The sequence below is a fragment of the Gymnodraco acuticeps genome, unplaced genomic scaffold, assembly GCF_902827175.1.
Source record: "Gymnodraco acuticeps unplaced genomic scaffold, fGymAcu1.1, whole genome shotgun sequence".
In the NCBI taxonomy this organism is placed as follows: Eukaryota; Metazoa; Chordata; class Actinopteri; order Perciformes; family Bathydraconidae; genus Gymnodraco; species Gymnodraco acuticeps.
The window spans coordinates 1,349,323-1,366,455 of NW_022992081.1; the positions used below are offsets into that span (position 1 = coordinate 1,349,323).

At 41.8% G+C, this 17,133-nt stretch overlaps 1 protein-coding gene across 1 annotated transcript; it reads right to left on the reverse strand.

Moving 5' to 3' along the window:
* Positions 1–4,074: 4,074 nt before the first annotated feature.
* Positions 4,075–16,879, reverse strand: LOC117537279 (bestrophin-2-like). Its single transcript, XM_034202461.1, is given in 10 exon segments — positions 4,075–4,484; positions 4,486–5,007; positions 5,248–5,402; positions 6,262–6,342; positions 6,451–6,603; positions 13,605–13,682; positions 13,831–13,985; positions 15,134–15,367; positions 16,554–16,648; positions 16,728–16,879. Coding segments are annotated over 10 exon segments (1,890 nt in total). The 3' UTR covers positions 4,075–4,219.
* Positions 16,880–17,133: the final 254 nt, after the last annotated feature.

Consider the following 17,133-nt stretch of genomic DNA (forward strand, 5'->3'; position numbering starts at 1 on the left):
ATGGTATAAAGTCCAGACAGGACCAGGAGGAGAAACTGATCCTGACCGCCTGGCAAAGCATGGTGAGTACACTAATCAAATCAAATCAAGTTTTATTTATATAGCACATTTTTAAACGATTTTTGGTCGAGCCAAAGTGCTGTACATAAAATAAAAAATAACCTACAGTAAAGACACTTTACAGCAAATACAACAGCACAGTTTGTGCAGAATATCAGTATGAGAAAACGACACCCTCTGTCCTTAGACCCTCACATCGTACAAAGAGAAACTTCCGGAGAAAAACCCACAATTCAAAGGGAAAAATGGGAGAAACCTCAGGAAAGACATTCCTTGTAACTGTATCAATCCTACATGAACATTTATAACATTTGATGGGGTGTAGCGATATGTGTGTTCAATGAAACGCACGTGCTAAAGAACAGTGAATCTAACAGTTGGAGCTGAATCAAAACCTGCAGTACCTAAGTGATTGCCTGGTTGAAACAAGAATTTTTATTTTATCTTTTTAACTTGATCTTTCGCATGCCTTTTTTTCCTTTGGTAAGTAGTCTTGGTAAATGCACTTTTGCCCTTTTATCTATGTATAGGAAGGACTTGGACAGCCAAGTGCTTTCTCTGATATAAGAAGTCTCACATTATACCTCAATGGCTTCCCACAAGTCAGACACTCGACGCTGCCTGACTTTCCGTAATGTAGCTGTTTGCAGCTTTTGATGTTTGTAGTGTGACCATAGCATTAAAAGGATTGAGTCATGGCCTTGATTTATGCATGCTGTCGAGTCACATATAGAAAAATGCCAATATGGCTCCAAGGCATGTGTAAGTAATATTCTACACATTCATTGGTATAGTAGTAGATGTAGCAGCAGCATTCATCATTAATGAAAGCAGGTGTCAGTCCTGACTAGCTGACAGGTGTTTGGCCTCTTGCAGTCCTCAGCTCTGCAGCAGAACAGTGTGTTTAAGGACTACAAAGCTCCAGGGCCGGCTCAGTCTTTCCTGGCCAAACAGAGACAATCCACCCAGGCCAGGAGGGCGCTCTTCCTCCGGCTGCAGCCCAGGTAGCGGCATCCACCTGGGAGGAGAAACGGAGGCATGCAGCCCACAAATGGGCATGATGGAAAGCAAGATTGTGGAATGAGGGTGAATTTGTTTTATTAAAGGTCCCATGTCATGGCCATTTCTACTGATCATAATTCCATTGTTGAGGTATGCTACAATAGATTTATATTGTCCAATGTTCCAAACTCACATTGGTTTCTCATACAGCATCTCTGTATAGTATGTGTATTCACTCTCTGTCCTAAACGGCTTGTTGGAGCTCCTGCCCCCCCCTCCCTGGGAGCCCAGTGGCCATCTGCGAGACTGCGAGACAGCGAGACACAGCGAAACCCAGCCCGAAACCAGCCCGAACACACACACACACCCGCAGCCTGGCTGTGAGTTTGTGTGTGTGCTCACACACAAACTCACAGCCTCACCGCATCCCGTTGTCTCAGGCTGAGAAATCCGGGGAGCTGCAGCTGAGAAAAAATGTAGGTTGCAGTTGAATAGTCCATTTAGCTTAGGAACCTTCCTAACGGAGTGAAATGACCCGGAAGTACCTCAGTGGCAGCCATGACAAGAGCCGTTCAAATTCTCTAAATGATAGGAAAGGAGGTTTCAAACTTCCTTTATAACCTCCTTTAGCTTAGGAACCACTGGACCTCCCTTTACTAAAGGAGAGGAGAAAATGCTGCCCCACAATGCCTTGTAGCCGCAGCATTTGCCGTCACTCAACATTCGGCCGTTCACGGAAACAACCGATTATGACCGAGAAATGATATCATGAAAGTTACGGTGCTTATTAAGCATTTTAAAACTGTAACTTGCCAAAGTGCTTTGTTTTGAACGTTCATCAGTATTATAATGAAAAAGAGAAATATGAACGTTAGTTTTTACTGAAATTATCAAATGAAGTCAACATCTCACAGTCTTTACTGAGCTGTGTGGAGTTTGTTCAACTTTTAAAAGATGTTTGAATGGTGATATACACAGTGATAGATGTTAAGGACTAACGTTTATAATAAATACATTTGTATTGATTTTAAGATATTTCCATAGTTCATACAATCATACGTATTGGGATCATTTGTATTAATGTGGACCGGAGGGAGAGGGTGACGAGCATACATTTCACTTTCATTTTTTATTTCAATTCCAACTTTGGTCATGAAGAATATGTTTCTCTGTTGTCCACGTTCATAAAGCATAACACAACAGCATCAGAGCACGGTGCAGAGTCTCTAGATGAGTTTACAGTAGTCCCCTCGTTCTTATTAAACATCCATGTTGTAGTTCTCTGTATAGAAAACTGTAGTTTCCATAGTTTCCCCACAGCAGCAGACGCACATTCATGACGTCCGCTGGCGCATCATAAACACGTCGGATAGTGAAAGTGCATTCGGATTCTCTAAAGTACCGCGGTCTCTTCTCCTAAGTCCTTTTGAATTCTCCTATCCACTATCCCTTAACCCCGTGACGTTTCACTCAGAGGTCAAGGGATAGACGATAGGGATAGACGTTAGGAGCTGATTTTTGGATTATTCGACTGCAACCTGAGTGTGTGTGTGAGGAAGTCCATTTGGACCAATCCGCGTACTTAACGTAACGGCTCCGCGGACGTAACGTAACTGTACGTCACTATACCCAAATACGTCACTGTACCCAGGAAGAAAAAGAGAAATCTCCAACGAGGCGTTCTGGGGCAGCATTGACAGGTTTTTTCTGTGTTAGAGTTTTACTCGCTACAGGGTGTACTTTGAGGGTTTGTGACTCTGCAGACCGTTTACATGCAGAAAAAGCTACATAACACACAAGGGGACGGGTAATAACCAGAAAAGCATGACATGGGAGTGGGACCTTTAAGTCACTGCTGTGCTGTTTGCTGCTATCACCCTCTGCTGGTCAATGTTGGAACTGGAGTGATATTTGGCACTTATTAGAATGTGTTATAATAAAGTATTGTTTTTGTCTGTTTTATACATAAATATGTGTTAATAATCACCACATTGTCTGCTCCATTCAGTGTTGTATAGTTTTACATTTATTTTTGCAGGTAGGATACATTTTCATTTAGAAATTATGCAAAACCTTAATTATAACTTTTCATGTGGTCATTAATGTAAAAAAAGTCAGGTAATCTCATTCTCTTCATTCAATATTTGTTTAAATTAAGTAACATACATGCATTAGGAATCATTCTATTTACAGTCAAACGATAAAAAAAAAAAGTAAACAAAGAAAACTGTAACCCATTTGTCTTCATTTCAGCAGCATTTTTTCAGTCCAAATTTTGATTAATGCTAAATATTACAACAGACTTCAGTAGTTACAGGCAATACATTGTTATACTACAATATTATGTGCAGATAACCAGAATATTTTTACTTTACACACACATAAGACTTGTATTTGAAGCCCATTTTTCTCCTATTCATCTTCTTTTTACACATGTAGCTTCGACCTGTTTAGCACAAATGTTCCTTACAGCAACTCCAACACTCACATGTTGTTGTATTTTATGTATCTGACAACAGATATAAGGAGCAACTAGGTAAATTAGCCTACTATAAGCTAGCTTTTTGAACAAACTAGCTTAATTATGAAGCTAGCTTGATATTAAGCTATCTTAATTATTAAGCTATCATGATTATTAGGCTAGCTTATTACATCTCTAAAGTCCTGTCTCGTAGTGTGGTTGTTGACTCTCGCAACTAAACCTAGGTGACAATTGAATGCATTGGTGTGTAACATGCTAGCTGCTTACACTGAGTAAAATTGTAAGGGATTGCTTCTTCCTTTTTTGATGGAGTCCAATCAGAAAACCCCTGTCTTCAGTTCTAAGCTAGGCTAAACTACAATACAACTTGTCTAGCTTAACACAAACTTGTAATGTCTGTATTGAATGAACAGACATGTAATTGTTTGTTTTCATACAGACTCAGTAAGACATGATTCCTCCTATGTCAAAGTTTTCCTATGAAATTTGTTTTATTTTCTTTAAATTTGAAAACAACTGATAACTCTGGTCCAAAAGTGTATAGATTCAAAGTAAACGTGCAAGCTCAGTTTTGTATATATTACACATTTTATCCATAAAAAAACGTGCAATGGATCGATCATTATGGTTTCAAACAGCCAAAAGTTAATGGGAACATCACCACCCCATGTCCATCTAAGACCCAGTGAGCTCTGATCCCATGCTCACACTGCGAAAGCGCTGAGGTTCGTTGTGAGAAGGCACAGTGAGGAAAGACTTTTTGTTTCCACCAAGAGGAGGTTTGGGGATAGTGGGCACAGCTCTGTTGTGGTTGATGGCCGGCTGTGAGCTGCAGTGCTCCAGACTGGAGTCGGCAGCCGGGTGAAACGTGAAGGCAGAGCGGTGACGGGAAGTGAAGGGAATGCCCGATGCTGACCGAGTGGACGTCTCTCTGGAGGACTGGGGGGGGACGTAGAAGCCGTGATGAAGGAGCTTGAATCTCCCCAACTGTACTCTCTACTTCGTCTCTTTCCTCCCTTATGTACAACTCTTCATCGCTCTTCTCCTCAACTTCACTCATCTCCTTCTTCTCATTGAAGACAGAATGACGTTGCCTCTCGGTGTTCGCACCAAACTGAACCTCCAGCAGCGGTGTCCTCAGGCCCTTCTCGTCCCTGACACTGCACACGGTGCTCTGGGTGTCCTGCCCCAGACCTGACGGCAGCGACCCACCTTTACCTATTTTAACACTTTCGTCGTCGTCGTCATCATCGCTCGTGCATTGGTCGATGCTGGGGGAGTGGCGTAGCCTCTGGAGTTGTGCTGAGGTGCGACGAAGAGCCCCTCCCATGAGTCCAGTGGGGGAAGGGGCGGCGTTGAGTAGGCGGTTGAAGAGGGCCATGTTGGGGTGATAACTGCTTGACTCCTCCATGTTCTCAGCGATGTCCTCCAGAGGCTGGAAGTGCATCTCCTCTTTAGGGATCCTGTCAAGAGATGTAGTGACATTTTACCTTACAATTGCATGGATATACCTTAACAGTTTATTTCTATGATTGGTTATTTTCACTTTCTCAGCCCGGATAACACACCACCTCTTGAATTGAGGCTGAATACTTTCACTTTCATCAACCACATTTTCCCAAACATTGGGGAGGATTACAATCAAAAGTATTACAGTCACAAGTCAGGCACACACACGAAAAAGGTAAAACCCAGAGACTTACGCCATGTCGAAAGTGGACCCTTGGAAGGAGGGTTTGCGGAGGACAAAGAGAGTGGCGGCAGTGTAGGGAGGTCTAGGGTTGGAGTCATTCCAGTATCGATCTCTCTCCATCATCGGCAGATCTCCGTACATCTCGTCCACCGCCATCATGGACACCTGCAGAGAAAATGCAGACAGATAACTAATGCACAGTGTGTAACTTGCTAACACTAGGGTTATCTCAAAACAGTAACAGAAGTTGGAGTTCGGTGGCGGTGTCTTCACCAGTCATTGCAATCAGCTTGTCCCGGTTAGGATTCCTTTATTGATCATTGTGCAGGAGGTTTTTACGGGCAGCCAAATTATCCTTTGAGATCTCTCCCTCTTCAAAACCGGTAAAGAACACTAAAAAACGCAGTTTCATAGGATGGAACATAAGCTAACTGCTAACATTAGCTCAGCCTGTCCCTCTGATAACTTAACATTCAGACATCCAATGACTTCAATCCTTCACCTGGTTTTAAAATCTAAGAGTGCATTGTAAAGATAGGACTTGAAACTGGATAAATAGTCAACTATGATGCCAATCGACCCCAAAGCAAACACAAGGCGTGGGCAGACATCTCCTTTAAAGGCGACCAAATTAAAACAAGATAAATAATAAAAAATATATGGATTCCTCTTGAAAACTCTAGTGTATTGTATAAAATATATAACATAGGGCAAGTTATTCTTTGGCAATTTGAATGTGGAAATGTTATATAATGTATTTTTATTTTATTTAACCTTTATTTAACCAGATAAAAGCATTGAGATAGAATCTCATTAGCAATGCTGACCTGGCCAATATATATATAATATATATTTAAGTAAAGGCATGATTGTTAAGCAAAAGAGGTTGAGCAGTAGCAAAATATCAGCCAACACAGACCATGATTTCGACAACAGACATCGAGAGGGAAAATTATAACAGAATATATAGGTAAGGTGTAACAATAGAAAAATAAAGAAAAGGCAGCAGTAACATCAAACAAACCTGGAAATTTCTGTCTATCAACCAGTTGGTCTCAAAGTCATCATCATCTTCTCCAAAAGGGTTGATCAGCTGCTCTGCGACCTACAGGACAAAACAGGACGTGTTACAAGCTAACTACATGGATTATTGATGTGATCCTGGTCTTGTGCACAGATAATGAAATATATGACATGTGACCCTCTCTCTGACCTTGAGCCATCCAGCGTAAAAGAAGAACTGCAGCAGGGTGAAGATGGGCACGTAGAGGTCGAGGTCATGACCCGGATAGCCTTGATTTGGGTCCAGGAACTGTCGACCAATCAGACACACCAGGAAAAAACTGTACACCGCTAAAGTCACCACCTGTGGGAGAGACGATAACATGGTATTAGTTTTTAAGTCCACAAAGCAGACAAACAACAATATGTTATTAGATGTTTTGTAGCCTATTGAAAAAAGTCTGTAAAGAACAGCTTTGTAATAAAGCTCACTGGTTTCAAAGTCAATTATTTTATGGAGATCAGTTTCTGTATCTTACAAAAGTTAAAGCGGCGGAAAGTTTGTCTCAAAACTCTGTGTGTTTAAAAGCCAATTCACAAACTGAAAATTGAGATCCACAAACTAGATTAACAAATTCCTGATCAAAAGTTGTGATATCCACAAATGCTTTTTGTTTATTTGCGAATTCTTTATAGTGTTCATATATTTAGTGTGAATGCTGTTTACAGCATTCCACTATAGTTATTCGAATCTTTAATCTTCTTCCTCGTCTTCTTCTTATTTCAACCAATATTTTGGCTCTCAATAACTTCAGCATACTTTCAGCTACAGAAACCATTCAAATATCAAACTATTCAGCCTTTTCAGCACATGATGGGAAACTTTCAACTTTTTCAAAATATGTTATACTTTTTGAAATATTCCATGTAATGTTCCAGTGCGACACATGTTGCGAGACGCGAGGCGACGCAACAGTCGGGGTCCGTCTGGGTCAGTTCTTTGTTGTCAGATTGGTGTGTCCGGGCCTTTACATTACATTGCATTTAGCTGAGGCTTTTATCCAAAGCGACTTACAATAAGTGCGTTCGACCAACAAAATACAAACTTGAAGAAAACAGAATCATATAAGCACATCAGGCTTCATAGAGCAAAAACATTTCAAGTGCTACTCAACTGGCTTTAGATAAGCCAGCCCTTTATTAGTATATAAGTGCTTTGTTAATAGTTCTATCGCTCGAAGTAGAGTCGAAAGAGATGAGTTTTCAGTCTGCGCCGGAAGGTGTGTAAGCTATCTGCTGTCCTGATGTCAATGGGGAGCTCATTCCACCATTTTGGAGCCAGGATAGCAAACCCACGTGTTTTTGCTGATGGGAACTTGGGTCCCCTTCGCAGCGAGGGTGCAGCGAGCCGTTTGGTTGATGCAGAGCGGAGTGCACGTGCTGGGGTGTACGGTTTAACCATGTCCTGGATGTAGGAAGGGCCAGATCCATTCGCAGCACGGTACGCAAGTACCATTGTCTTGAAGTGGATTCTAGCAGTTATCGGAAGCCAGTGAAGGCAGCGGAGGAGCGGCGTGGTGTGGGAGAATTTAGGAAGGTTGAAGACCAGACGAGCCGCTGCATTCTGGATGAGCTGCAGAGGTCGGATGGCACATGCAGGTAGACCAGCCAGGAGGGAGTTGCAGTACTCTAGGCGTGAGATGACGAGAGCCTGGACCAGAACCTGCGTCGCTTTCTGGGTCAGCTGGGGATGCATCCTCCTGATGTTGTAAAGCGTGTATCTGCAGCAGCGGGTTGTAGCAGCTATGTTTGCAGTGAAGGACAGGTTGTTATCTAGGGTCACACCCAGATTCCTTGCAGTCTGAGTCGGGGAAACAACAGAGGTGCCAATGTTGATTGTTAGGTCAAGAGTGGGACAATCTTTTCCCGGAAGGAAAAGCAGTTCAGTCTTGTCAAGGTTGAGCTTGAGGTGATGATCAGACATCCACTGAGAGATGTCAGCTAGACAAGCAGAGATGCGTGCGACGACCTGGGTCTCTGAGCGGGGAAAGGACAGAATTAATTGGGTGTCATCAGCGTAGCAGTGGTATGAAAAACCATGCGGGCTAATGACTGATCCGAGCGAGTTTGTGTACAAGGAGAAGAGGAGGGGACCAAGAACAGAGCCCTGAGGGACCCCTGTAGTTAATTGACAAGGGTCTGACTCGGACCCTCTCCAAGTAACCCTGTAGGTACGGTCTTTGAGGTATGAGGTGAGGAGGGAAAGTGCAGAGCCTGAAACTCCAAGTGCTTGGAGAGTGCGAAGGAGGATCTGATGATTCACCGTGTCGAATGCAGCAGACAGGTCCAAAAGGATGATGACAGAGGAGAGGGAGGCTGCTTTAGCAGTGTGCAGTTCCTCAGTGACAGCAAGGAGGGCAGTTTCTGTGGAGTGACCTGCCTTGAAACCAGACTGGTGCGGATCCAGAAGGTTGTTCTGATGGAGATAGCAGGAGAGTTGTTTAAAGACAGCGCGTTCAAGTGTTTTAGACAGGAACGGGAGGAGAGAGACGGGCCTGTAGTTTATAACATCTGACGGGTTGAGAGTGGGTTTCTTTGGGAGAGGGTTTACTCTTGCCTCCTTGAGACTGTTTGGAAAGTGACCAGAAGTTAGAGAAGTGTTGATGAAATGGGTGAGAAACGGTAGAATATCAGGAGCGATAATCTGAAGGAGGTTTGAAGGGATAGGGTCCAGAGGACAGGTGGTAGGGCGGGCAGAGGTAATGAGGGTAAGAACCTCACTTGGAGAGAGAGGGGAAAAGGAGGTCAGTGTATGGGTGAAAGGAGGGTCTGGTGACCCAGCGGTGAGTCCGAAAAAGAAGAGCGAATATCATCAACCTTTTTTTCAAAGTGGTTAACAAAGTCGCTTGACAGAAGGGAGGAGGGGGACGGGGCTTTGGGAGGGTCCAGGAGGGAGGAGAAGATGGAAAATAGTTTTTTGGGATTGGAATAGGAAGATTGGATCTTATCTTGAAAGAAAGTGCTTTTTGCCTGAGAGATCGAAGCAGAGAAAGAGGAGAGGAGAGCCTGATAGGTTAGGAGGTCGTCACGGTGTTTGGATTTCCACCATTTCCGCTCTTCTGCCCGAAGGACGGTTCTATTAGCACGCAGTGCATCATTTAGCCAGGGAGCAGGAGGGGACTGACGAGCCTGCCAAGATGTGAGAGGACAGAGAGAGTCCAGAGAGGATGAGAGAGTAGAGAGGAGAGTTTCTGCAGCAGAGTTTGGAGGCAGGAATTGGAACGAGTCAGAGGAAGGGAGGGCTGAGAGCACCGACGAGGCAAAGGTAGAGGGGGAGAGGGAACGAAGGTTACGGCGGACAAGTGCAGGATGAGAAGAGATTAGTTTGTTATGTTTGGAAAGGGGTAGAGAGAATGAAATGAAGAAGTGATCAGATGTGTGGAGCGGGTTTACAGAGAGGTTAGAAGTAGTGCAGTTCCTTGAGAATATGAGATCAAGGACATTGCCAGCTTTATGAGTTGGTGGGGACGGAGACAGTGAGAAAGCAAAGGCGGTTAACAGAGATGTTAGTTCGTCTATCTTCCAGGTCTGGAGGTTGAAGTCTCCGAGAAGTACAGCGGGAGGACCAGTTTCAGGGATGTGTGAGAGGAGATGATCTAATTCCTCCAATAAGTCCCCCAAGGCGCCTGGTGGACGGTAGAGAACAACAATTGTTAATTGTATAGGATGGGTTACTGTGACGGCATGGAATTCAAAGGTGGAAGGAGTGAAGTTAGGTAGCTTGAAGAGGGAAAAGCTCCATTTGGGAGAGAGCAGGAGACCAGTGCCACCTCCTCTGCCAGTGGGTCGAGGTGTATGGAGAAGGAATATGCTGTGGAGAGAGCTGCTGGGGTGGATGTGTTGGATGGAGTAATCCACGTCTCAGTGAGAGCAAGGAAATCCAGAGACTGCAGGGAAGCATAGCCAGAGATGAAGTCAGCCTTAGGAACAGCTGACTGGCAGTTCCACAGGCCGCCTGAAACTAGATGTTGGATCTCAGTGGAGCATGTGGGATAGACGAGAGCAGGCCGGTTATATCGATTACGAGATACACGGGGCCAGTGATAGTTGCGAGAAGACACATAAACAGGAATGGAGAAAATACACATGATTATAGCATGAGGGGCTAAACAACCAAATAAAACACCAGCGATACTTAGCTCAATCAAAGTAGGATTTGCCTCCTCTTTGCCACCCTCGTGACTCCCGCAAGACTCTATTATCTTTGTCAGTCTTTGACTCCCGCAGGACTCTATTGTCTTTGTCAGTCTTTGACTCCCGCAGGACTCTATTGTCTTTGTCAGTCTTCGTCTGTCTGACGCTCCAGGAAAGTGCTACCTAAAATGGACACCTGATTGCTGAGTTCTCACAGCTGTGGGGCCATGTCCCTTTAATTAGTTAACTCTCTGCAGCTGGTGGCCCTCAAAAGGAAATCTAGACTGGCTTCCTCCTGACTTGTTATTGTCTTTTAAGTGGCCCAATGGTTTTACAATTACATTAAACCCTAAGTTATAAAGTTATGAGTTTAACCCTTAATACAGTTACACTTACTCAATAAAGCTCTTAGTATTCTACAAATGTTAAAATCAAAGTTAACCCTAGCAGTCAGTTAGTTCAGTTTTAAGGTTTCAGTCAAATTACTTGTCCCAAGTTTCTGCCTGACAGATACTGTAGCGGTTTTGAGATTTAAAATCACAATTTCAGTCAGATCAACTACAGAGCATTGATACAGTACACACACTGAAACAGAGAAGTCTAAAAACAGAATGTTACTCACACAATTCTAGAAGTCTCCAGTTGCTTTCCTGTCAAAATCGAGTTGCACACTTTAGAGTGTGTGATGTCACAGCTAGAGTGGAGGAGAGCTTGAAATTCGCCTTAAATTATTTTTTAAAACTGCCATAATTCCCAAACCCTACACTCCTTGAACATTATTTTTTGTGAAAAACGTAGGAAGACCTCTCCTACGTTGAAAAATAAATGAAAATTAAGAAAATAAATTAAACAAAATGCCTCCTGAGGGCATGAAGTGACAACAACGTTCAACATGTCTCCATTAAGGCCCATTGTAAATCAAGCCTGATCTGTCCTCAGAGCAGCAGCTGCACACCTTTAGAGTAAATCTGCCATAAAGGCCACATTATGGACCCAAAAGTACACAAAAAGCAGATTCCGAAGTTCCTCAGGGTCCTGACATCCTCCACGCGTTGACATTTTACGAAAGCAGCTACCGTTTTTAAACTATAGTTAGAAATGTAAGAGGTTTATTTCTCATTCAGAACAATGGAAAGGCTCTCCTATCACAGCACATCTCCATGGAAACCTTTGATCTCTGGGCTCACGTACACAGGTGTTTGATAACGTCGTCACCATGGTAACCTTTTATTTCTGGGCTCACACACAGGTGTTATGATTAGGTGCTCAGCACAGAAACAAACACTGACAAACAGTCTGGAGTTTAAAGACTGTCTCAGCCTATTATTTTCTGTCTGATGGAGACCTCATACTGACTTCAACATGTTCCACATATTTTATACATTATTGGTGACGTATGGTTTTAGTTCAAAAGTTTGCAGTTAAAATATTCTGCTGCTTTTCAAAGCGTTTTTACTTTATTTTCTCTTCTTAATACACATTCATTCACTACTACTTATATTTAATATTTAACTCCTTCAGCCTACTTTCAGCTACAGAAACCATTCAACTATTACATTATTCAGCTATTTCAGGACATTGAGGCTATACATGTTGTTTTTTATACCTTTTAAAACATTTTCTTTAAAATATTAAGCTTCTTCACTATTTTTCCTACTCTTCCAGTTTAACATTTCACTTTCAAGTTTTCAACAAAGTCATTGCAATGCATTTGAGCTGTAATCATTTTGATTCAAATCATTTCACTTTTCTGCCTTTCTCCACTAAGTTCAGCAACATACTTACTTGACTTTTGTAGCTAAAAGCAGCTGCTGAGAGCATTCAACTAATAACATATTCAGCTTTTTCTGCATTTTCAGCTAAATTCAGCCACAAATGTTCACAGTTTACAGCATTCGCACGCATTTTCTGCAGGAAATGCATTTTCTAGTTTCTTCTTAGTTTGCATATTAGCAGATAATTTTTCAGATTTTTTGTGAGTTCACAAATCTGTTTTTGCCTTGACTACACATTCACACACAGATTATTTATCTGTTCACACGAATAATATTAAGACAAATCAGCCTCCATAAAGAAACCTTTCCAATGTAGTGCTCTCTCACTTTTCGTCCTGCCCAACACAGGTGCAGCTAATAACCTTAATTGGGCGTCGAGGTGTTGTGCATGCTGGCTCTTTACTGGGACAGTTAAACTGAGCGCTCGTCAAAGTCATTAGTTGCATCTGGTCTTATCCGGCTAAGTCAAACGCCTGCTGGGATAAAGGTCTATACGAGTGAATTTCAGCTAATATATAGAGTTGATCTGTCAGACAGGATTTCTATTTATTTTCTTCATAAAGACAAAGTGAGTTGAATGGGCATTACAATTTCCTCTCATTAGTATATTAAAATAGCATCTGTTTAAAAAAAGGGAATTTTAAATAGGAAGTCAAAATTACAAGAACATTTAGATAAAAAAAAGTTCACCAAGGACCACTGCGCAACAAAACATCCAAGGTACTTCTTCACTGCAGACATGTTGACTTCTTCTGGCGCCTCAACTTCTCATTATGGAATAAAGGTAAGATGCTTGAATCATTAAACCTTTGAACTAATATGTGATTTACTTTAATGGTGGTAGCTTTGCTTGAGCAATTGTCACTAAAAGCTGTAGTATTTAGAACCAGTGAAATTGTCAAAATAATGTTTGAGTCGAGACATTTTAGCCATAAATCTTTCCTGTGGTTTAGTGACCCAGAACCGAAGTAAAGAAGTGATCATGTATCCTCAAATTCAAACCAGCAGCTTCACCCATTTTAAAGTCCAGCAAGTATCTCCATTGCCACATTTATTGTATTATTAACAATTTTACTTAAAAAATATGGTTAAACACAGCAACACACGTAAACTATCGGCCATTTCCACACAGGAAGATTATCGGATAGCATTGTTATTTTGACCGGCTTCAACCTTTTGGTAGAATTGTGCGGGTACTAGCCCTCCTGTTTTAAAATATATATATATATATATATATAATATATCTGACGACTGTCAACTCAGATAGTTTGACCCAGTAGAAGTAAAACGCTGCCCCTTATTCCTGTGCAGGCTAGTACCAGACATTACACATTAGCCCTCGGATAAAACAAATGTCAGTGTAAAAATCATGCACAAAGCCTCCCAAGCAACTCACCTGAGTGTAAACTAGGGGAACGCTGATCATGTCGTAGTGAAACAGCATGCTGCACTTCCCTCTGAACCCATTCAGCTCCTGTTCACACACAAACACAGAGACATGCTGAGGTCACTTTACAGCCTTTATTCAGCTCTTCTGTCTGTGTGGATCTCAAACTGAATCCCAGTCAAAACACAAGGACTGTATCTCCTCGTCATCAGTGTGTGTGGGTGTGATTCTGCACCTCCAGCAGTAGTGTGAGTGTGTGATCGTCTTTGATCCGGCCCTCGCAGCGGGCCACTGCTGCCAGGTTGGTGAACCACACGCAGGGGATCCAGAATTTGTTGTAAGGAGAGTGGAGGCTCTCGAACTTCTTCCGTTCCTCTCTTGACATGAATCCTGAACAAAAGGAAGAGAAAAACCCCCAGATTGATTGTATCCTAATTAAATAATGTGGCTAACAGAGAGGGACGAGTGAGGAATTAATAGTCAGTATGAACATTTCTTGGAGTCTGATTTCCAAATATGTATTGATGTAGTGAGTAAATGTTAAACTTTATAGCGCTTTTACATTTACAAGACAGCATTCACACACATTCATACTGAAGCAGAGGCTACAAAGTGCCAGCTGCTCAGGGAGACTGATGTTCTCACGCACACACACACATACACACCATGACATGGGGCAATTAGGGTTAACTAAGGGCACAGCAACATGTTAAATGCTGAGGATAGAAACCCCCACCTTTTGTATTGGAGGAAAACAAGCGAACTCCTGAGCCACTGAAGCTCCAACAACTAGAACAAAATATGTATCAGGAAAACACATTAAAGCTATCTCAGCTAAAATATACTTTTAGTGTTCAAGTTGAACTACAGTTTATTTAGAAAACAGTGAGAAGACGATTGCTTCACCAGTGTTACTGACGTATGATAGATAAGCTTTTTTATCACCACTGAATTCCAAGATGTGCTTGTCCTTGTGATTTCTCCTGCCCACTGGTGTAGAAAATGTACAGTAGAGGAAACAACACACACTGATGACACACTGATGCTACAGCGTGAGAAAAGATTATCACACGTGTAAACTCTGTGCAGATACTAACTGATTATAGAGAAGTGTACTGGCTAAAATTGTGCATTGATCGCTACGCTGCTATGGACAGTCATTGCACTACTTTAGATATTTTTACTATTGTAATATATTCATCCGTTTTGAAGTGACTGTTATTTGTTATTTTGTATATATTTGTGTGCCTTTTTATTTATGCCTCTTAATATGTGTATATGCGTCTGATTATGTATACAGTGTGTGGGTGTACAGATGTATACATATATGTATATCTTTTTTTATATATTTTTTATTCTTACTCCTTTGGATTGTAAGAAACAGCATTTTGATCTCCCTGTCTGTATCACACAAACAGAAGATTGACAATAAAGTTGAGTTTGACTAATTATTAAGTTGTATCCATTTAAAATGTCTTTGGATAGTTGTATGATATGGACCCCAGCACCTCCACCCCCCGGTCCTGGCAGCTACTCACCAGCCTCCACCACATGGTCCATGGTGGGGAACCGTTTGAACACGGCGGTGCTGACGGAGCGGAGGATGAGCAGGGCCGACAGACTGGCGTAACGCATCATGGTGCGTCTCAGCAGGCGGCCCCGCTCGTCGCTGCCCTGGAGCCCCCCCGACAGGACGCACATGAGCCGGTCAGGGAGCGGGATGCTGGTGTACTGGCTCCACCAGCGGTTCACCACCAGGGTCACATAGAAACCTGCACACAGTGATGCAGAAGAGACACAGGGGGTTATTCTGGATTATTCTAGAAATACTTTAAGAGGACAGTTCTCCAGTGGCCTCAGGGGCCCCAAGCAATATATAAGAAATGTGTGCTTGACTGTTACATCATTTCTGCTATGGAGCACAACCGATACATGATACTGTCAGTACTGTCTGATAATAGTCTTTCTCATTGTATACTTTATACTAGGGCTGCAAATAAAGATACTTTCCACAATTTAGTAATCAGCCAATTATTTTCTAGACTAATTCAGTACTGATTCATTGTTGGTCTACAAAATGTCAATACTAGTCAACATGTACATCCCTCTCAAAGTCCAAGGTGAGGTCTATCAATGTCTTATTTTGATTTTCACTTTGATATGATAAAATATTCCCATTCAGATTATTGCCCATTATGTGGAAATGTGTCTTTCCTACCAGCAAATACAAAGACACTCAGTTTACACACAACATACAGTTCACACACAATACACAATAACATTTGTGTATCTATAGTCTAAAAGTGACCCATTTGCAGTCATAGTTAAAGTGCTGAGTGCATTGTTGTTCCACTGGCTTGTAGTCCAATACATGTATTTCATGAAAAGTCACTTAATACTATTTGAATAGCTTAATACTAATGAGAAAAATAGTTCTGAATGGTTTTTCTGTATTTTATTTTCTGACAAATCAATCAGTCAACCACTCAATAAAGCTCTACTGTATGTAAGCCTTATGAAGTATTTTAGTATATATTAAAAAATAAAAGCTTAAAGTACAGAGCAGAAAATCCACTTTCAATTCTGTAAAAGTGGTGGTAGAAATGTTGCAAAGGATATTTTAATAGATTTTCTTTGCTCTACTAGTTAAAGTTTTTCAACTATTCACAATCCTTAAAGCTCAAAATGAGTCAGGTAATCAATATTTTAATTATTTGGCTGTATTTATACCTCCATTGCAATAACTCAACATATATTCTGAGGTCTACAGCTGAAAGTCCTTAACATAGAAACTAAAAAAAAGTTGTTGTGTACATTCCTGTTTTATTTAGCAAAAATACTTCTGAGTCAAACATCAAAGATGCGGACATCACACAGAACAAATGTCTGGGATATACAGATAAATACTGTCCCATCTATTGTTATCCCAAAGTGGATAAGAACATGACAAGTACTCACCCAGAACAAAGGACATGGGGATGAGGCTGGCGTAGTGGTTGCAATAAATTGCCAGCTTCTCAAAGTACCTCTTCTGATCATCATACAGGACAAATCTAAAAGAGTAACCGTGATACAAAGTCATTTTAAATCAAAGCAGTGATGTTCCCTTAAGTTGTTCTCGCTCTGTCTCACCTGTATGTGATGCTGATGGCGGTGTACATGGCAAAGAAAGCCAGGAACTCTTTATACAACATCTTGTAGATGCTGCCCTTCCAGGCCAGCAGCAGCTTGGAGAAGCCACAGAAACGGGCATTTGCAACTCTGGCTGTGTATGTGACAGTCATTGGTGGCAACAAATGTCAAGGTCTTCAATGAAAGAGCTGCATGGAAGAAAACACTCCTGCTATGAGGCCAAGGACAGATCAAACCTAAACAACTCTCTTAGTCATTTCACAGATGAAGTGAATTCCAATAGAAGGATACAAAATTCACTTATTCCTATTTCGTCTTGGAAGAATATCTCCTTACCTTGTGAAGTGTTATTCTTGAGGAATGTGTCCAATTGCTCAGCGCATCTCTGTGCGTAATTGGCACCGGT